Source organism: Lates calcarifer, linkage group LG13 (assembly GCF_001640805.2).
Source record: "Lates calcarifer isolate ASB-BC8 linkage group LG13, TLL_Latcal_v3, whole genome shotgun sequence".
NCBI lineage: Eukaryota > Metazoa > Chordata > Actinopteri > Centropomidae > Lates > Lates calcarifer.
In genome coordinates, this window is record NC_066845.1 from 24617880 (window position 1) to 24639903 (window position 22024).

The following is a 22024-nucleotide window of genomic DNA, read 5'->3' on the forward strand; positions in this document are numbered from 1 at the left end:
TGTTTCCTTTGATTTCTACTATATATTTTGTGTAATTATTATCTGACTGTATCATTATTTTTTATATTATTTAATTTTATATTGTTGATTTTGAAGTTAAACATAAGACATTAAGGATTGAGACCAGAACAACATGTAGATTAGGTGGTCTACTTACCTACGTGATCCTGTGCTGGATAATCTCAAGAGGAAAGCAAAGGGGAGAGATCAGTACATAGTTAGTTTCTTATTATATGTTTTCTCTGCCTTGTTCCCTGGTCTCCAGATCCAGAGTCAGATTTGTTTAAGACCCTATTATCCTGTCAACGTTTTGGCACCCTACTTCTTACTTGCAGCGACAGTAGGAAGTAATGGTTGTGGGTAGTACTTCTGGCAGCAACAGCAGTCTTATCAAAATAGTAGTAGTAATAGTTTGGAGAAAGTAGGGTGCAGACAGCTGAGAAGTTGAGAATAATTTAGATTATTAGTGTTTTTTCTCTTTTTACCCACCTGGCACGTGTAAGGTTTGTAGTGCCTTGAGAGACAATGCAAATATACTGATATGATTCTGCTGCAAAACAGAGATAAACCCTCCATTCTGCTGCAATCAAGCTGACATTAAATAAACTCCCTGATCAAAGACGAAAACAGATCAAGAGAGATTTGAAGATCAGCAGGCTTAGAGCAACGTTAAAGGTCACAATATGTCCTCCAATCCACACCAGGGTCCAAACTGCGTCATTGCTTTCTTAAAGTGTCAAGACAGGGGTTTAAATCCACAAATTAAAAACAAGAGTGCTTCAGCTGAGCTGCAGATATCAGATCAGAATACCTTTCTTAAGATATTCACAGATTGGTTTGTTTGAATTCCTCTTGGTTAGCTAACATCTGTCAATAAATCCAAAAGGTCAGTCCTGTCGTAGTAAATGCCCAAATCTGGATACTAACTGCTAGTCCTCACTCATGAAGCTAGTTATGTAAAATGCAAAATTAAGTCTCTACTTTAACAGTTGCTATCTTTTATGATTCCCTTTATGTCTAAATTTGACTGAAGAGTCTGAACCTTGGCTGCATTGGAGCTTAGTCACTTACGTAGCAGAAAATAAATCAACTATTTTGGTGACCAATTAATTGTTTAAGTAATTCTTTGAGCAGGAATGGCAAACAAAGGATTAACTGATTGATCAAGAAAAATTAGCCGTTAAATCGCTAATGAAATTACTACTAGGAGTTTATATAATTCTTGGAACCAAGAACTATTTGATCTCTTGATTATTATCGCGATTTATCAGATTATTTTATCATCACAAATGATCAAATTTCAAACGTCACATAGCTTGCTTTGTCCAATTGTCTAAAAAAAACAAAGCAGCAGAGCCTTGCAAAATTTGAAGCTAGTGAATGTTTGTATATTTGCTTGATAAATGAATGAAACACCGGCAGAGAGCAGCTCTGTTCATAGTGAAATGTAGCAGCAGCATCAGTTTGAAGCACTGTCATGTTTTCACCGTTGTACATTCTCCAGTGTTGATTCTGTCTGCGCCACCAGTTGTTGTGAAGGGACGTGTGACGGCGAAGCTAATCATGATGATATTACCAGGTTAAAGCCTTGGCATCGTCATTGTACACATCTTTTTTTTTTTTTAAACCACAACTGATTCAGTGTGTCAGGTGACGTTCAGACTCTCAGTGTTCAGCTGCTCCTCCCGATCTTGGAATGTGTCTCTTTGCGTTATGTAACCGAGGACCCTGCGGAGGCCGGATGTGCATAGTTTCTCAGTGTGTGAGTGTGTGTTTTGATTCCTGCTAATGTGTGTTGTGATTTAAGCTATCGTGTGCGAGTATCTCAGATTTGTAAAAGCTCCTGTACGCAGATATCATGCAGGTCCCATTGTGTTGTGTTATCTAGTTTCCCTGAATAGATAGTGTTTGTCTGCAGCTGTGCTCAGTGCAAAAAAAAAGTGTCACCTAAATAAATGCTTTAGTTGGCTTGTTTTGAAGGTTGTCCAGTGTTGAAGGATTACATTTCAACAACATAATTATTTTGAGAACTTTTCAAGGCATGCCAACATCCTGCAAAGCTTTTTTTTGTCTATACTCACTATTATTGATGCATTACAAACAAAAAACAAGCACACCACACAACTTGTGCTTGTGTAGCCTGGAGCTTTGACCATGCTGTTCCCATTGATGCCATTAATGCTATAAATATCTGCAACCATGCCATTTAAAAAAGGGTATTACCATCAAGATATATTTATTTGGAGGTTAAACTGTTTACTTAGAGGAGGAAAAGCACATTTATCTAAATGTAAATTTATGATAATTGCTGTCATAATTGTCTGAAATCGCCTGTGTTTCAAAGTTGAGTCTGTAGTCAGAAATTTGCTGGCTCAAATTGGACTCAGCTACCCACGAGCAAGGCATTTAACCTCCTGTGTTTAAACTGAAACATCTCGTTCTTTAAGTCCTGTGAAAGAGCACAGGTCCAAACACATGTCATCTGCTGCAAATTTTTCCCTACTAGACCTTTGGGCTTTTATTTGAAAATGCAGCAGGAGGTGTTTTAAAACCCGCAAGCCAGAAAGTGTTGGAAAACCTTATGTAGACTCACCCAGTCAAAGAAACCATTGATATTAGTCATACAACCATGTGTCTCCACAGCCAGCTGAGTCCACGTGTAGCCTCTGCTGGCCTCAACGTGAACCATCTTGTGATGCCGATGCAACATTTCTGTCAGGGATGTGTGAAAGTATTGTCAAGACTCTAGGAATCCCTCAGGGAACTGATCCGGATCCTTTCGGGTTTCTAATCATGCCCCTTTTCCACCTAATTATCTCTGGTTCTTGAACCGGTTCCTTTCAGAATTCTTGGAACCTTGGTGCTCTCCAGCGAACCAGCCCATGTTTCCACCAGTTATCAAAGAGGCCTTGTTAGTGTTGCTAATGACACCTGTTGCATAACAGTGGATCGCATTGATTACTTGCAAGCGTTTGTATTTTTATATTTGTCAGCCGACCACTGCTTGATTTCTCACATGCCTCCTCCATTATTACATTCTCTGTCCAACCTGTAGAACATGACACAGCCACTGTTGTTGTCATGAGAACTGACTTTTTTGGTTTGCAACCAGTTTATTTTTAGTCAAAATGCTCAAAACTGTTCATATTTAGGTCCACGAACTAAAGCTGAACCTGTTCTTTGTTGGTGGGAAAAGGATACCAGAGGAAAGGCTGTGGATTACTTCAAACCATTTTGCTTTTTCAGGCTGTCTGCAACTGTGCGAAAGTAACAACTTCTATTTTATGCATTTAAGTAAAATTGGAGGTAGTTTAGTTGAGTATTTCCATTTACGTTTGCCTTTAACTCCATATGTCTACTTCTGTACATTCCAGACTGAAATATGTAAGGCTGCAGCTAGAATCTTTTGACTATTTTCTCGATTAATTGATTAATTGAGTTCTTTTGTCTATAAAACATCCAAAAATAATGAAAATTCCTGGCATAGATATTTGGAGCACAAATGGACGTATTGAAATGTCATGGTTTATTTTTCAGCAGCAGTCCAAAACCTAAATATATTTGGTTTATGATGATAAATGACATAGAAAGCCATTAGATCTGCATGTTTCAAATCATGAGCTAGCACATTTCTACTTGAAACATCGATTAAAACAATGAATTAATTTACAAAATAGTTGATGATCGACCAATCAATTAACAGACTAATTGTTTGAGATTTAGAAATATTTTATTCTGTGACATTTATTTAACAGCTGTAGTTACTAGTGGCTTTGCAGATTAAGATTTTACATTAATACATTTTATTATTAATGGAGCAATAATAATAATAGTCCACTGATATTCTCTCAATTGTACATGACAAGTACTTTTGCTTTTGATACGTACAATTAGTACATTTTGCTGCTAATACTTTTGCACTTATACTTCAGTAAAAGTTATTATGTGAAAGATATGAATGTTTATTCCACTGGTGGCTGTGTGTTTCTGAGACTGTAAGGACTGGGCCATAATTTTATGTTTCTGAAAGAAAAAGAATGATGTTTATGATGTATGTGCATCAGCCCCTTCTGAGTCACACACATCACAACACATACACAGGTTTTACCCCCAGCTTGTTGTGGTAGTTCTGTTTCTTTCATGGCTCTCGGCTCGCAATGCTTCAGTGATTTAAAGTCACCCAGACGACTGTTTGGGAGAGCTGTGAGTGTGTGTGTGTTCATTGCTGAAGCAGATGAATGTTTCCTGGCCTGCTCTGTATTTTGTGCTCATTTGTCGGACTGTGAAAGATCACCGAGAGCTGCCGGGACGCTATCAATACACTGTGGACATTTTCTCTGCACTGTGTTGTGTGGAATTGAACAGCAGTCCTGTAATTACATGATGACTGGTCGCTCAGCTGCTCACTCAGGGTGGAAATATGGAGGAAGAGAAAGAAACAGGGAGGCAGTAACTTTCTCCAGCAACCACAACAAAAGCACTGCAGTTCTTAGTCTTGTATTATTTAGATTATAGTTCACCATCATAAAAATATAAATCCTCAAATTGAACTTCATGCATCACTGGTTCCTTATTATTTGGCTGGATTCTCTGCTGCCTTTGCAGTTCCACAGTTATTGGCAGAAACATTCAGCTTGATTAAGAGATTAAATCTCTGCCTTAGAGGAGTGTAGGCAAGTCTCACACGGTCAATTTCATCTCGTCAATTTTCGTCTTTTATCAAGCAAAAATTCAGCCTCTCAGAACTAAACCACCTTTACCTGAGACATCTCATCATTTTCTGACATTTTCTAGATTAAATTACCCACGTATCAAGTGGAAAAAGAGTGAACTTATTATTAAATAATAAAAAAATCACCATTAGCTAAAGTCCACATAGCCAGCCTGTTTGGATATGCCAATTCCAGTGCCTTTGTATTGTGTGTTTTGGCTCATTAATCTGGCTCACTGGCACATCTAAATGGAACTGGAGCCATTAATAGTGTTAATAGTTACACCTGTGGTTTTCCTACAATGACAAGTCACACTGCCAAATAACAATAAAATAGTTTTACACATAGAGTATGAATGGTCTCTGGCTCATGAGATCTGTAGCGATGAAGCAGTTTATTTCTCTGAACATCAGTTTAGCTATGTTACATGTTGGCTATGGAAAATGTCCTCAATAAAATCAGAATTTTGACTTCAAACGTTTCAGCCAGCCTGATTGTTTCCTATTTTTTAAAGATATATTTCACTTAATAACAGCAGCTTATTGTCCAATTTAATCAAACAGGCAAATAATGCCTCTATTCAGAGACGTACTAAAGCGTACTAACCCTAACCCCTCTAACTGATACTGTAAATGTGCTACAGAAAAACTATAATATTATTTTGTACTTTAGAGGCAGAAAATGACTCATTATTTTCTGATAAGTTATTGATAATTGCAGCCATGAAAACCAAGCCTGTGACCAGAGGTTTGGCTGGGTTTAAACTCTCCTCTGTTTCTTGTGTAAATAGCATTAAGTTGCCTTCAAGCACAGTTTCTCTTGCAAATTCGAAAGGTAGAGATGACATAGAAGATTTACAGCAAGAATTACAGAATTCCTCTTTCAAACATGCCGACAGGAATTGGGTTGTGAATCCTACTGTGGCCACCTACGCTAAAAGCACTGTGGGACTGTGAGGCGATCTGACGGAAACCATCTGCAGTCCATCTTGGTTGGATATGCAACAGCATGGGAGGTGAGAGAGGAGAGAGGGAGGGATGACGATTAGGGAGGAAGAAGTGGGGAAAAAGGAAAGACGTATCACACTGCAGTGCACACGGTGGATGGAGGGGAAGCAGAGCGAGTAGAGGAGCAGGGATTTAGTGAAGCTGCGAGGGGGGGATGGGAAAAACGAGGGTAATGCAATGATGGATCGAAGGAAGGCAGCGAAGAGAGTGAGTGGTGCTTGGATCTTGACCAGGGAAAGAGGAGAACAGCAAGAAACACAGAGTCAGCACAGAGATGTGATGGCTGGAGGAAGAGCTCCAGAAATGAGACATTTTGTATTTGGGTCTCAACGCAGCTTGTGTATTTTTGTTGAAGTAAGCCTTAACGTGTGGGGCTGCAAAGTCAAACCTAATTAATCCCTGTGGGGGACATTTGTCCACTACATTTGACCCACCCTGAGGGTTTATTTAGGTTACGATAAAAACCAAAAAACAAGTACAAGCACTTGAGAAGAAGTACGATGCAGGCAAAACCATCTGACACTTGAATCCATACACTCAATTAAGTTAAATGTAGCGTTTCAGCAAGAAGTTCATTCCTGCAAGCCCAAAATATCTATAATTTGTGATTTTCTGCCAGAGGCTTTTTTTATGTGGTAGGATTACACCTCTAAGCCTCATTTAACCTTTACAAACTGCACTGGATAATGGTGAAATACATCACTGTACATAGACTGCTTTTCTTAGATCCTAAACATTTTGGAGACTTTCCACTCAACAACAGCAATATATCAGCTTTTGCAGTTAATTTGTGGAAGGAAATGTATGTGACTTTACCAGGTAATGCTTTAAAATTAACACATTTCTGGTCCCTGAAATGCTGTCATGTATGCAGATGACGCTGCATAATTCCTTGCAAAAATTAAGCTAATTAGCTGTACACTCCCTCATTTTCATTTGAAGCAATCAGTCACTGCCTACCACTTTTCCTCCTGCTGTGGAGGAATGTCACTTAACACTAACACCTGTCAGCGGTGGCGATGCGCCGGATGACTGTTATGCAAGAGCCTGTAAGCACCTCAAGTTCAGGCAGAGAAACAGGCAAGGAGGGGAAGCTGTCACTAAGCCCTCGGGGAAGCTGGGATCAAGGTCATGTGTTCATCTTTAGCTCCCTGAGAGAACACCGGTAGTTCAAGGGATTGACTTGTGGGGTTTATACTGTGTATTCATGTGGCATTGTGCAGGGAAAGTGTGTAACAGGCTTAGAGGTTAAACTAATTTAGGTGGACAGTATGCCAATGTTTAGGTGAAATTCAGGTGTGATTACCAAAGAATATTCTAAAGAAAATGTATCCTCCCTGTAAACCTGCACGTTGTGTGGGATTTTTCTTCGTTTCACTGGAAAGAATAAACACTTTGAAGGTTATACTCTTTCTGAGATCTAACTTGACAAGAAGTCGGTTGGAAGAGGTCGGCAGAGGCTGCCAGTCAATAGTGTAATTTCGCTAATGACTCAACAGCAATTTGGTAATTTATTGATGTTCAAATGCCTGGTATAGCACATTTAAAGAAATCGTTTTATTCAGGTGAAACTCCACCGGCTTCAGGGATGATGTAGTGTTGGCCTGAACCCTTGACCAGTAGAGGAGGCAAAGGGAATAAGAGCATTTTCCTACAAGGATCAATAAGGCTTCACATTTCGCTGTATCAACGAGTACATGGACATCAGTTCACACCAGCTTATTCAGTGCCAACTGTGTTGTTTTTCAACTTAAAGGCTTCTAGTAGAGGATAATAAAGAAAATGCATTTGTTTTACCTTGAACACACAATTTCAAAAATACATATGATTCCTGGAAAAAGGAAAATAACTCCTGTTGCAATAAACACTATAAGAAGGGACCAGGATTAAAATTAGATGTAGTTTACTTAGTACTTAGTGTTAAATGAATTCAATAGATCACTGGTGACTTTTCAATGACCACGGTGACTTTCATTGTCTCAGAGCAGATAGGAAACGGAAGTGGAAGCCTTTAAACCTCTAAGGGGCACAGACTGGAAGACATTTGTTCCGAATATACCCATGAGTCAGACTGTATATGGTCGGACTTCAGATTTATGGCTTCCACATAAATCCACATGGACCAAGTGGGCATGTGTCTGCAACAACAAACAAACGTTTGACGGTAATAATCTCTTTTTAGCTATGTTAGCAGCATAGCTTGGCCCAGACTGAATTATTGGATGGATTGCCATGAAATTTGGTACAGACGTTCCTGATCCCCAGACCATTTATCCTTGTGACTTTGGTTTTGGAGATTTTTGTCGAACCTCACTTCATGACAGGAAAAACTGAGAAACTAATGACCAAATTCCTGTTAGCCTCAGCTGTACTTTGAGATTAATGCCAACACAACATGCTAACATGCATTGTGACATTAATTTAGCAGCAAGCTAATGTTAGGATTCATCTTTAGACTGATGAAAGATTGTCTAAAACTGAGTCTGAGATGTCTTAAACTGGACACAGTGCAGAGGATAAATTCTTAACGTTTACTTAACAACATGATATTTTCTGCCTGTACAATCATCAGGGAAAACATCGCAAGGATGTGTCTTCATTTTCATCCACTTATCAAAATTGTTTAGTGTTTTGTAATGAGCATCACAGCCTCACATGGCCACTGGAGTGGCTCTTACCGTTCATGGTCTTTTATAATGGTTCTATTTTTATTAGTAATATTTAGTTGCAGAGTTTTTAACATGCAGCCATAAAGACAGTGTCCTTCTTGACAGACGATGCTTGGCTGGTGTTCGTGGGAAATTTCCACCCTGAATACAGGACTCAGTGTACCATGACATGGGGTCATATCCTTGTTGTTTCCTATTTTTCTCCCTAACTTATCTGTCTATGTTTTTTGTTCTGTTTTTCCAGTTAGACAAAGAATAACTGCCAAACAGGCTGTGATTTGTTGAGCTGTATGCAGTGATATGAGACAGCTCTTAAACCTTCAAGGTTCTTCAGTTTCAACATTCCTTCTTTTTAGCACTTTCACTCTTTTTGTGTGGCTTTAGTTGAAACTGCTGTGAGATGGTGAATGTGTGCAACAAACAAAAGCCCTTTCATTCAGTCAGAGCCTGTAACTCAACAGCCAGACAGCCATAGACGCTGTCATTCGTCCAGGAGATGAGAGAGAAACAGAGACTGTCAGAGCAGAGCATAGGTGGAAAAATGAGTTTGCAGTGACTGTGCTGTTTGTTTTCAGTGGGTGAAAGCAGGATAGGTAAGCAAAACCCACAGGCAGCCAAATGTCTGTGGTCTTTGGCAGGTATTGTTCAACCAGCCAGTTAAACAACTCAAATTAAACTGGCTAAAGGATATCTTAGAATCAAATATGCTTAATGATTGAAATCTTTCCAAAAGTCAAAACATATTTAGCATAACATTTATGGTACAAACTTATCACACCAGTGTTTACAGCATCTCAGATTCAGGAAACAGGGACAGCAACAAGAAAACTAAAGAAGAGAGAAGTCCACCATTGACTGCAAGATCCTCAAAATGTGTTATTTTTATTTTGTTTTTTTGCAGCTCAAAATGACTTAGCTGTTGTTTTAAGTGTCTAGTTTACAATAACTGTTTCCACATAATTGAAATTACTATATTTCAATGTGCATCCAGACTGGGGATGGGCGATATGTTGTAAAAGTTCCAAATGAACAAACAGATGATGTTAATCAATCAGGATGTATAACTGCACATACTGTTTGTTGTCTAGTTCTCAAATATGTTGCTTTTCAGCATCAATCGATCAGACAGAAGCCACTTACGGCAGCTTTACTGTCACTTAGTCACTGCCCGAGGAACGAGCATTATTAGGCCCAGTGCCAACTGCCAGTTCCTATAAACACATGCTTTGTTGGTTAATTATTCACAGAGTTGAATTCTTAAGGAGCCAGACCATTAAATCAGGAAAATCAAATGACAAAAAGTGCCTCAATCAATATTCGTCCAGTTTGCCCTGATCTACATGCAGTCACATTTCAAACAGCTGGACTACATTAGGTAATGTATGACCTACTGCCACACCACTCCCACTGCTCTGAGTTACAGCAGCACAAAAAAATAAAGTTATATTTAACGATTAGGAACAGTGAGAAGTTGAAACTAGATCTAACGGACATGTCAAATTGAGGCATAACACTGCATCATTACCTAAGATATTGGTATAAATTGATAAATTAGTAAAACATTTATAACTGAATGTTCCAGTTAATGCAGAATAATGGGGACTTTTCTTTCCCTAGATGAGAAAATGATTGGGAAAGTGAGTTATGACGGTGGAAAATTCAGCCTCCAGACAAACATTTGTTTAGTCTACAACCTTATCAACCACCCACAAATAAATTATGGTCATTTTCTGCTACGAGGCAATATAAATTTCACTTACTGCCCCTTTGTAGTTTGGAATTTATCAGCTATCTTGGCCTCTAAATGAAAAAAGTTGTCCTCTGCCCTTGTTGTACAAATGGTCATAAGATTGCATTCAATAAACATGAGTCCCGCTGTGAGTGTGGACTGCATCCATCATCGTAATTGCCATCTCCTCTGGCTGTGTCGTCTGTCTCTGCCTGGCGAGGGTGTGCGCATTCACTTGGATGGCCCTCCTCCCAGATTTATTCCTGGAAGTGCTGCCCTGATGATATAAGAGGGAGGACATCCTTTGTTATAGCTTTTCTTTCCTTTTCCTCAGAATTTCATAAATAGGTCAGTTTCCCACCCTGTTCTCTAAAACCACGACATGTAGTACAGTAATGTTGGTTTTCCAAAGAATCCATTAAGGACGTTTTTGTGGAGCAACATCACAGATAATTGGCTTTTAACAAGAACCTTCAATAAATCCCCAGCTGTGAGTATTGAGAGTATCGAGTATTGACATGGATGAAAAACCCTGGTGGCATTTCTTTCTTTTTTCCTTTTCTCTGTTTTGTTTGAATGAAGAGTAACACACAGCCTCAATCTGTTGCTTCTGTTTGTACCTGTATTTAAGTTTTTACATTTTGCAATTGGGTGGAAAAAAGGCATCAAATAACTCCAAACCAAATGATTCACCAGTGAATCTGCCTTTTTTTTTTTTCCTGTGTGAGGAGAAGGACGATTTTTTTGAATGATGGGTAGTGGTCTGTCTTTAAGCCAAAAGGCCTTGAAGCCAATGTTTTCTAACATCTTTCTAACTGTTGTTGGTTTACCACCCTGAGCAGTGTGTGGTTTGGTTTCAAATTTGTAACTTTTCATGTTCAATGACTTGTAGTTTCTCCCATTTTGTGTTTGGGACGCTCAGTGCACAACAAGCCGTAAACACATCACTGACATATTACCACGTAAAAAAGGGCGATGGTTTGAACATGGTAGCAAACACTTGCTTATTTATACATCCATCAGACACAGAGTTGTGTGCCATTTGGTGCTCAGCAGGCAGTTACAGTAGATTAATCAGAGCTTTTCACAGAAAAAAAAAAAACAGCCTGCTGCTGCTGGTTACTGAGAATGAATCAAAACAGTAAAGCTACAGGCAATTAAACCAAAACAACAAGCTGAAAGATGCTAAAATGTTCTGCAGAGCTGAGGAAAACTGCAAATTATTCCCTGTGTTTGTCACTACAAATGTCTCCCTTCCCTGTACATGTAGCCGTTTGATCTATTGTTAATATAAGAAGAATTTTCAGTGCAGCTTTAAGTGTTGGTCATTGCATCAGCTGATAATCATGCTCAAATAAATTCTTGATATCCAGTTTTTCTGAGAACAAATTGATAATACTGTGCCACAAAAATATAAAAACCAATGAACTTTAAAGTTGTATGTATTACTGTTATCACAGCCAGAAATAGTATTAAAAGCTAATGAGTGTGAGAAGCTGGCAGGGGAGGGTTTACAGAAGATGGACCTGAACAGAAGAGAAGAGATAATAAGAAAAAATGTTAGACAGAGATTGTGTTAGCAGTAAAGAAAGAGATAAGAATGAAAGGCTACAGAATAGGTAATGATACACAAATGTAAAGTCTAAAGCAGTTTCTGTGTGTGCCTCTTCTTCCTCCTTATGGTTAGTGCCATACTGGTTGCCACGGTTACCCCGCTGCGTTTTTGATGCGTTCATCACTTTTCCTCTGTGGATTATTTTTGAGGGTTTTTTTTCCCCCCCTCACCATGAGGACGACTCCTCCTGATTGGCCGGCTCTGTAGCTAAGGGGTGGGAAATGAAATTCGATTGGCCGAGGGCTCGGCCTCTTTGTTCTCATTAACCCGTTATCTGATCTGATCTGCTGTAATCTGGTAATAACACAGAACTGAGTGGTGTTATTGTTGGCTCGAAGGGACCAGGAGCACGTGTTTTTCTTTAAGGAACAATCTCTCTGTTCTGTTGACAGCTGAACATTATCATTTTATAACTTTTCACTCCTCAGCACAGTTATTTTATTTTGAAAGGTGCAGCAAATGTAGGGGAATTTGTTTAATATTCTTGTGCAGATATTTGATTTTATTTATTTATTTTTGTAACGACAGGGCACGTTTCATATGAAAAAAGCTCTATTATTGAGCTGTGTCCTGTGGTGGTTAAAGCAGGGAGCATAAAGACAGAGTCTGTTCAATGGTCCCATTCACAAGTTTCTCTGTTTCTGTGTGTGTGTGTGTGTGTGTGTGTGTGTGTTTGAATACTTGAATAGACTGGCAGCCTGTATACATTTGTCCAGTGTGTCGCTCTTCTAAGCGACAGCAGTTACACAGCGCTACACAGCAGCTGTGAGGGACGCATTATAAATATCATGTAGCAGGACACACTGTTTCCTGTAGACAGTGACACATTTCTGAGGTCATCTTTTTGCTCTAATCTGCCATGACCTGATTGTTATGAATGTCCTAATATCACATCATTAACCTGCCTGAAAAATATCAGTGACTTAAGAAATTATCTATTAAATATGCTCATTTTTGGCAACAAAAGGGCCATATTTCTTCTCATGCATTAAATTCTCTAGGGCTATTATAATTTAATTTAACTGCAACTACCAATTATTTTCATTATTGTTTAATCTGGTAGTTATTTTCCTGATTAATTGATTAATAATTTGGTCTGTCTGATGTCTGAAAATCTTTTTTTAATATAACTCCAGTTTATAAAAGACATTCAATACAGAAGTCATTTTGCACTTTATTCTGAGTTATCTCAGTCATAGATTGCGTCATATTACTTAGAGAAACCATGCATTGCCCTGAATTTAAATTGTTCAGCTTCCTGCTCGTCAGTCTCAAGTGACAGTTTGACAGGTTGTCAGAGCTTTTGTTGAGTGAACTAAACTTTACCTTCATCCCCTGGAAGAATGTTACCAGCCAGTTTAGAGACAGACAGAACTAATTTGTTTCAAGAAGATGTGACAGGTTTATTGATGCACACTCAGAACACTCAGCACACTTTGCTTACAAAGCTCCCTACCAGAAAATACAGGGCAAACAGTTTCAGCTAAGGACAACACACACATGCATTGACCTCAAAATCCCTTTGATTAAAGCCAGTTGCCTTCACTTTTTATCCCTCCATTTCCTACACAGGTGTGCCCAAACTCATGAGAGTTAAAACTCCATTCTCAACAATTAATTAAAAAACACACACACACACAAGGCCAAACAAGGTGAGTGAAAAGAAAACCTCAGACAGTTGCTACCAGTCTGTGTTAATGTCTTGTCTGAACACACATTACACAATCTAGCCTGCCTGACCCTGCAGCTAATCTCTTAAACCCCCTGACTGGTGCTAACATTGACTGCACTCTTCATCAGAACCACTCAGCTAATCTCATTATTGTCACTTTCCACTGACAAGAACCAATAGACCTCAGATAAACTAAAAGTTGGTAGCATTTTCTTTTTTAGTTGCTGTCTTACGTAAATAAGAAATGAGCAAGTCCTGCTACGATTTGCAAAATACTGACAATCCTCATCAGGTGTATTTCTCCTTAATATGTGAAATTGTTATGTGTAACTCAGATAAAGATGTCTGAAAATACCACAACTACTGGCTTTGGCTGTTGATTGCAGTTGACTTTCTTCTTCTTTGCTTTGTTATGTAATGAGAGTCACTGATTTCCTTCATGACATAAGGTTTCTAGAGCAGTGATAAGGAAATATCAGGCTTTTTGTGGCCATTACCAATACATAGTAAGATTGTATAATAATTATAAATTTGACAGTGGTCCTAGGTCTTAGCTTATGAGTTGACCTTGAGTTAAAATTATTTTTTCTAAGGGAAAAAATTAACTTTATTTCTCAATGATGAGCTTGGTTTATACTTTGAAAACAGTTATCAATTCCTTTTCAATTAAAACCTTTTATGATGACAGATGATAACTGTGTGATAATTAAATTAGGCAATTAAGAGTACAAAATGAATTAAATGAAAAAGTAGAATAAGAAAATAACCAAACAGATGAGATCTGTTAAAGACTGGATAAAGTGCTGTATTAATTCAGTTTAAGATTTAATTTAGAGCTGCTACTAATCATTAATTATCTATTCACTAATCTGTCATTTATTTTTTCAATTAATCATTTAGTCACATCTGAAAACAGTCACAAAGTTCCTTTACAATTTTAAAGACTCAGATAAAATTGATTTACAACAGACAAAAGCAGCAAATCCTCACATTTGAGAAACTGGAACCGGCTGATTTTTGGTATTTCTTCAATTGATTATCAGTAAAAATCGATTAATTAACTAATTGTTTCAGTTCGACTTGAATCAGTGTGGTAGACAAGTTTCTCTAGTCTTAGTCACAAATTCCTTGCTGTCATTTCCATGCACAGTCTAGTTGTGATAAGTGGATTTGAGCAGCAGTAGTTAAAGGCTCGGAAAAGTGGGACTGTGTCTGGTTGTGTCCTGTCTCAGAGTTTAGACTGGAGAGGGAAAAATCTGCAAAAACAAAATCACAAGATGTCCTTAAATAAAGCAAGTGACTCCCAGCTGCTCCGATGAATCATGCAGTGTATTTATTTTCTATTTTTTATGTTGTCACAAATAATGATTACAGTGATTGATAGGCTTTGTTATGAGTCCCAGATGTAAAAGTCAATATCTGTCAAAGCTGATAGTTATTTTCCTTTATGCCCCGCAGCAGGGCATCGTGGGTAGCCATCACTTCTTTGTCCGCAGCTATGAGATTAAAAGGTTGAGCTCCACTTCGATGGAGGTGGAGCTGAAGCCTCCCTGACAGCAAATACCTCTCCAGTCTGTGTTTAAAAAGGTCATTTGTCAAAGAGTGGCATCTCAGTTATTACCCTGCCGCTCACCATGCTAACATTTAGCTTCAGAGCTGCAGTCTGCGTCCTCAGCCGGCCTCTCTCGTCTCTTTATTTAGCAATAAAAATGATGAGGCAGCGCTCGCCGTGCACCTGCTTGTAACTGAGCTTGTAAAGGTCTCATCTGCATTTGTATTTGCATGTGAATCTATATATGTACATCTCTATAATGAACTCTAATGTTGCTCTCACTTCCTGCTCGTTTTTTAATCCCTAAATCAGATTCTGTTCTTTCTTTCTTTGTCCTATAAATCCTCTGTCACCTCTGCTTTCTCTCTAGTCACAGCCACACTTAGTCTGACATCCAGAGAGATTTAAGAATCAAAATTTCATTTTAAATTTGCTTTTAGTCGACCTACTGTATCTGGGATTATAACGCACTAAGCAGGTATAATAGAGGGATTACTTTAAGTCTTAGTTAGCACTTGTCTAGTCCAGGTCATGAGCGGGTGAACTAATGATTTAAAGCAGTCTGTCACTGCTAATCCAGTTCATATCGTATAATACTCAAGTACAGAAAATTAAAGACATTACAAAAGGATGGATTGACTTTTAAAAAAGCTCAATTTGATTAACCTGAGTCTGGGAGGAAGCTGCCCAGCAACATTAGCATTAGAAATACTGATAGAAGATATAACAGTGGATCATACAGTATGTGAATAAATCGTCTCCACTGAAACAAATTTGAGATAACATTAAAATCACCTTAAACAAACAGTGAAGAAGATTGGCAGCATCTCCCAGCTGTTACATTTAAAATTGTGCAGAACATTGTTTGACATTTCATATTGTCCACTGCAAAACAAAGCTGAATAAGTTCCATGTAATTTTAGATAAGGAATTGAGTGAATGGCTGAGGGGGGAAAGTGACTTTCAGTAGGTTTATCTCCTTCAGCCACACAAGAGAAGAAATGACAATACAGACAGGACGACATTTTCCATAACACTAACAGCTGGAAACACAAGTCCAATCTGTTCACAGTAATTACACTAAGGCACTACACCTAATTTGAGAGTGATACTATGTATTGACACCTAAAACCACTGCACATAAACACCTTTAACCGAGCTGCATGAGGTCACGTTGTTGCCCTGTAACTGAAAGATGTCAGGGTCCGTGCATCAGCAGCTGCTGTGTGATTATCTGCATCCAAGTCAGTGTCAATAAATCACATGACAGGTGCAGAAACTGTCTCCATATTTAAACCCAGCCATTAAAAATAAACTGATTATCAGATAAATATACCTTAATGTGAATCTTAAAGGAGAGTGGATGTGAATTAAAGTGTGATTTTTGGGTGTGACAGGAGATTGCTGTTGCTGTGTCGGTATGTGTGGTGTAATATGCGGATGGCGATGAGATCATAGCCCTGTTTAAGAGTCAGCTGCTTGGTGTGTGTGTGTGTGTGTGTGTCCAGATCTCACTGTTTCCACTTCACATGGTGCTGAGTCACTCGGCTCGGCGTACAGATGAGATAGGCTGGTTATAGATGGTTGTGCTGTCACTGTAGCTGTTTTAGATGATCTAGTTTTGTGTTGGTGCACAAATAAGACTGATCAAACACATGAAACCACTTTTCTTTATAATTCAGCATCAAATCCTGTTACTGTTATAGGGCTAGTCCTGAAAAGTTTAATCATCATGGGTGGATGCTTCTGGACACAACTTTGCCTTGGACTCTAAATTTTACCGGAAGGTTTTGGTCCTATAAAGATACAAGGAGTTTCATTATGGTAGGATCCAGTGGCTTTAGAGCTTGACCCACATTATGGACAGAAAGTCAGAATATCTCAGCTTTACTTGCTTTGGCCATCTCAAATACTCCTTTAATCACACCTCTTCTTTCTGTCTCTTTGTATTTTCCAGATGTACCACTCTGACCACGGCGTCGACTTCCCCGACCTCTCCTTCCACATCCCTGGCAGCCCTGCAGAGCTGGGCCCAGCGAACCGAGTGTGAACTCAACCGTCAACACATCACACTTCTACCTTCCCCTTCACCCACACAGGGCCTCCCTCAGCTGCCGTAGCTCCAGTCCCGCCCTCCCTCCTCTTGAACCATGGACAGCCCTCCTAAACTGTCTGGCGAGACCCTGATTGTGCATCACATTCCCCTGGTGCACTGTCAGGTGTCAGGGGGGCGGCAGGGTGGCTGTGGGGGCTCGCTGAAGAGGAGCAACCCCTTCAGCCCGCCGGAGAACCTGGGCTTGAGTCGCACCACTTCCCTTCCCGAGAGAGACGTCCTCCAGAGAGAGGCTCTGCTCTACAGCAGCTTGATCCAGACCTCCAGCGGCTCCTGGTCCTCCCACAACGGAGTAAGAGAGAGGAACGGCGGTGTGAGAGGAGGCAGCACAGCGAGCGATGATTCATCATTTACTTCGAGCAATTCAGAGGACCAGCTGATTACAGCTCACACTTTACCCAGAGCTAAACCGAGGAACAGGAATCCGCTGCGTCGTAATCCGTTCCTGCTCAACACCGAAGATGACGAAGAAGAAGAGGAGGAGGAGGAGGATGGCGACAACCTCAGCGGCTACCTTGAGGACTCCTCTTTTCACCTCCACAGTGACACTAACTCTGTCCTCAATGACGGGATGGCTCCTTTCCGCTTACATGACCTTGGCTTTTCCTCTGAGCCCTTTCTTTTGCACAGCTCAGTGGGAGGAAGCAGCCGCGAATCCCTGAGAGGCGTAGCTTCAGATCTCTCCACCCACCTGGAAGACCTGGACATCTTAGGTCTGGACAGCCAGCGACGCCACGGGAGCAGCGGTTCCAACATGTCTATGGACTGTGGCGAGCACGACTGGGGCGACGACGATGAAGAAGATGAAGATCATCCCATGCGGTGCGGGCGAAGCAGTAAGACGGGCTCCTACTCGTCAACCTCCTCGACCCAGCACTGCTCCTGCTGCGTTCTATCCCAGCACTACCCTCAGCACTTCCCTGAAGCCTTCTCTGAGCCTTTTTCAGAGTGCCAGCAAGGCTACGGCAGCGACTCCTCCTGCAACAGCTCAGACGGCGTGCTCGTCAACTTCAGCGCCATTTACAACAAGATGAACAACGGCGGACCGGAGAAGCCTCCGGTCTCTGGGCACACCAACCTCAACGGCTCCACCGACCACTCCTGCACCTCGTCTGTTTCCGATCCACCTGGAAACCAGCGTGACTCAACAGGCGGGGCTTTCTATTTAGACCTTCACACCTCCCCGACTGAACCTCCCCTCTCACAGCAGCTACCCTCCTGCCTCGGCAACGCCTTCCCTCTCATCCGTGAGCCGCACCTGTCCACCTCCTCCACCTGCTCTTGCTCTGTGGAGCACCAGGGGGCTCTGGACCTCGACGCCAACTGCAACTCCTACCACCCTCCACATTCTGGGTCATCCGGAGACCTTGCTTCCTGTCTGCAGAGCCAGGCCCGCCTCGTCGTCGCCACACAGAACTATTACAAGCTGGTCACCTGTGACCTTTCGTCCCAGTCGTCCCCGAGTCCCGCAGGCTCGTCGGTACACAGCTGCTCCGATGAGCACAGCAAAGGCAGCCCCACCCCGACTCAGCCCAGCGAGTACTTCCTGTTCAGACAGCGAGCTGATGAGGAGGGAGTGGAGGAAGAGGACGAAGATGGAGCGTCATCCAGGGTGAGTGGAGAACTCTACACTAGTTTTAACAGTTCACACAGGTTACTTCATCAGATACTCACTGATTTGAATTCACGTCCGCATATAGAGACATTACATTTTGGGTTTGCTGCACCTTACATTTCAGTTTGCTAAACTTAGATCTGTTGTCCTCGTTAGCTGACACTTTTCTGTGCAACCTAGTGTTAACAAAATCACAATGTGGCAAATCAACAATGGTGGCAATCTCTGTTGACACATTCTACAGCCAAGACCAGGATAAAAGTATCAGAGGAACCTGATCAGATTTTATGGTTGAAACTTGTTTTTTATGCTCAATAACATTGTTGCTTGATGTCACAACGGGACAATTTTGTTTTTACACAGTCAGGTTTAGGCATTGAAATCAACAGTTTCATACACTGATAACTTTATTTTCTAATACAGTAAAATAAATCCATTGTCCCCCCTTGTTCTTTTTTCCTTTCAAATACTACTTCCTGCTCAAAAACATGGTTTAGTTTTTATACTAATCAGGTCCTACTGATCTGAAAAAGCTAGGAGAAATTAAAAATGCATACAAAATCAAGGATAAAAAAGCAATTTCCCTCTGGATAAATAAAGTTTCTTGAATCTTGAATCTAAAATCATGTTTGTGCCACGTTGTTGTTTGGATGCCTGTGTTTAGACAATAAATTACATTTTTTCTTAAATAAAAATCAGGGTCTGTAGAAAAAAAATAATGTATTACAAAATGATGTGCTATATATCATTATTATATGTTTCCAGGTTGCACCAAAAACAGTTAAATTGATAATTGCAGTGAGCCGTGTCACAGCCACTGTCACATAATAAGATAATTTTGTCATATCACCAGTCGAACTCGATAAACAACAATAATGACTTATCACCCACTCCCAGCTGCACAGAGCCTCGTTTCCATAATGTTGAGTGATGAGTAATTGAGATAAAGAGTGATTTCACTTTAAGAAGTATTAAAGTTTGGAATAATCCAGCTATTACCAGCTCCCTGCTCAGCTGTGTCTGTATTTTTAATCACTTGTAATGTTGATGCTCAGGAACTCACAGAGGTGAAACTTATGCTTCTTTTGGTGCAGTTGTTCTGTGTGTAAAATAGTGTCAGCTAAGTGTCTATAATACACTGATTTGTTCATTAACGCAGCATTTGTTATAAAGTGGAACAGAAAATGACTCATTTATAGAAGTCAGATGATTATGTAATCCAAAAAAACATATTCTCTCTCGCTTTGATTTCTACTCCAGTTCCTCTGTATCTTGAAACACAGCTTGCCAGGGGTGGTATGCATAATTGATCAAGTTTAGGCAGTACATTTTGTTAATTTACACCAATTTACACAAGTAATTAATACTTATTTAAGTAAAAAAAAGTCTGAGAAGGTAAAGCAAGGAAAACAGAAGAAATCAAGTGATGAATAGTAAAATAAATTAAAATGTCCCTATGACAGTGACAATGAAACTGAAAATAGCCGTGACACTGGTATTAGTCTGGCACAGGCTCATTTTAGATCACAGCCACTGTCTGGGGTTATCTGATATCATCATGTCTGAGGATTATTTTAGCCGTTATGTAGTGCTGATGGGTATTAACATCAGTCTGCAGCAGTGCCACTGTGACACAGAAAATCTGGGTTGAAGGCAGTTTAGGTCTTTGGTTTGTTGTTTTAATGATTTTTAAAGAATCCCTCAGGTAATTTGACCTCTAATCCATGTGTTTTATCTTTTCTTTCTGTCCTTGTTTCTCTTCATTCAGGGAGATGATAATGAGGATGACGAAGAGGATGAGGAGGAGAAGAAGAGTCCGCAGGCAGCTCCTGGAGCTGAAGCTGCCTCTTCTGTGATCGAGGGCCAGGTGTACGTCAACATCTCCCCTCCTCTGGGTGGTCGGGGTGTCATCGGAGGCGCGGCCCCCTCAGGAAGTCGCCCCCGTTCCCGCAGCTACGACCGCAACCTGGACAAGTCTCCGTCTCCTCGGCTCGGATCTCTGGAGCGGATGTTGAGCTGCCCCGTCCGGCTCAGCGAGGGCGCCGCCCCGACCCCGCCGCCTCCTCCGCGGGTCACCTCCTTCGCAGAGATCGCCAGGAGTAAAAGAAGAAACGGAGGTGCGGGGGGGTCGCCGTCGATGAAGGCGGCTACAGACCCTTTCTCCTCCACCTACTCCACCCACTCCCACTCCTCGGTGGATTTCTCTCCGATCCTGGAGGCCGACAGTCAAAGCCTGTCACCTGTCCCCTTCACCAGATGTTACAGCCAAGGCAGCCTTGAACGACACCTGGAGGGGGCGAGGGAGACCCGGGCCAAGGCTGAAGGTACGTCACCTACTACTGTACAACCTCGGTTTAAAGCTCTATTTAACTTTTTTTGGCCACAAGGGGGCGCATTCAATCTAGCATCAATCTGGAGCTGTGTTTCCCAAATATTCTAATATTCATTCTCCTTTTACCTCAACCAGCGCCTAAGTAAAATATCTGTCTCTTTAGCTGCTGGTTGTAAAAACAAATCAATGAGATTCTAAAAGAAAAGATCAACATAATAATTACTGATAAGAGGAGTATAAACTTCACTGTTATCTGTTAGATGTGATCAGTGTTTGACACTTTTCTTGCTTCTTCTGCTTCAGTTACTAATTAGTAAATTACTTTTTGAATAGACCTGCTGTCTTTATGGCTGCACTGATGGTTGTGCAGTGTGAAGTCGTTTCTCTGCCTCTTCCTCAGTGAATTAATCCTTGCATGGCGACTGAAAAGTAGCGCAGCTAAACAGTATTGATTCTGAAGAAGTGACGCCAACACTTGCTGCTGTTTAAAATCACTGAATTTGCTCAAACTCCACTGGATCCCAGCTGGAAGTGTCAACGGTCACATCCTCATGTTTGTATTTGACCACAGGAATTAAAAATATACTTAATATGTCAAAAAGGACACAGAGAGGCAAGGTGCGTTACCAGCAGCTGTTATTTCTTTTCAAAGATGAACAAACACTTCCATATTTATGTGTGAACATATAACAGTATCACAGAAACAGCATGAATGTGGTTTTGCTTGTGTCTATGACGTACGTATGGTTTGTTTGCGTCTGTATGTGTACACTTGCTTTGTGTGTATCAGGCATTACCTACAATGCCCTTGTGCCAGCATGTATAAGTGTGCGTCAAACAGAGTGGTGCAGAGTGTGTATCCTCAGCTTTAGACGGAATGAAGGGTTGAAGTGGGCCAGACGTGTTCAGAATAACAATCAGGTGAGAGAGGACATAAAGGTGCAGAGAAACACCCCCCCCCCGCTGAGCTCTACATCAGCATACTGAGCTGTGTGTGTGTGTGTGTGT

General features: G+C 40.6%; 1 protein-coding gene across 4 annotated transcripts in view; it reads left to right on the forward strand.

Annotated features, from left to right (window-relative positions):
• Positions 1 to 22024, forward strand: part of rusc2 (RUN and SH3 domain containing 2) — a 36749-nt gene that overhangs the window by 1395 nt on the left and 13330 nt on the right. For 2 of the 4 annotated variants that reach the window (XM_018682354.2, XM_018682355.2), the window contains exons 2-3: positions 16914 to 18681; positions 20453 to 21008. In XM_018682354.2, coding sequence (XP_018537870.1) covers positions 17107 to 18681; positions 20453 to 21008 — 2131 coding nt within the window. In that variant the 5' untranslated portion in view covers positions 16914 to 17106. Of the gene's footprint in view, positions 1 to 10454; positions 10608 to 16630; positions 16781 to 16913; positions 18682 to 20452; positions 21009 to 22024 lie in introns of those variants that run through there. The other 2 variants (XM_051075068.1, XM_051075069.1) reach the window with 2 other exon arrangements.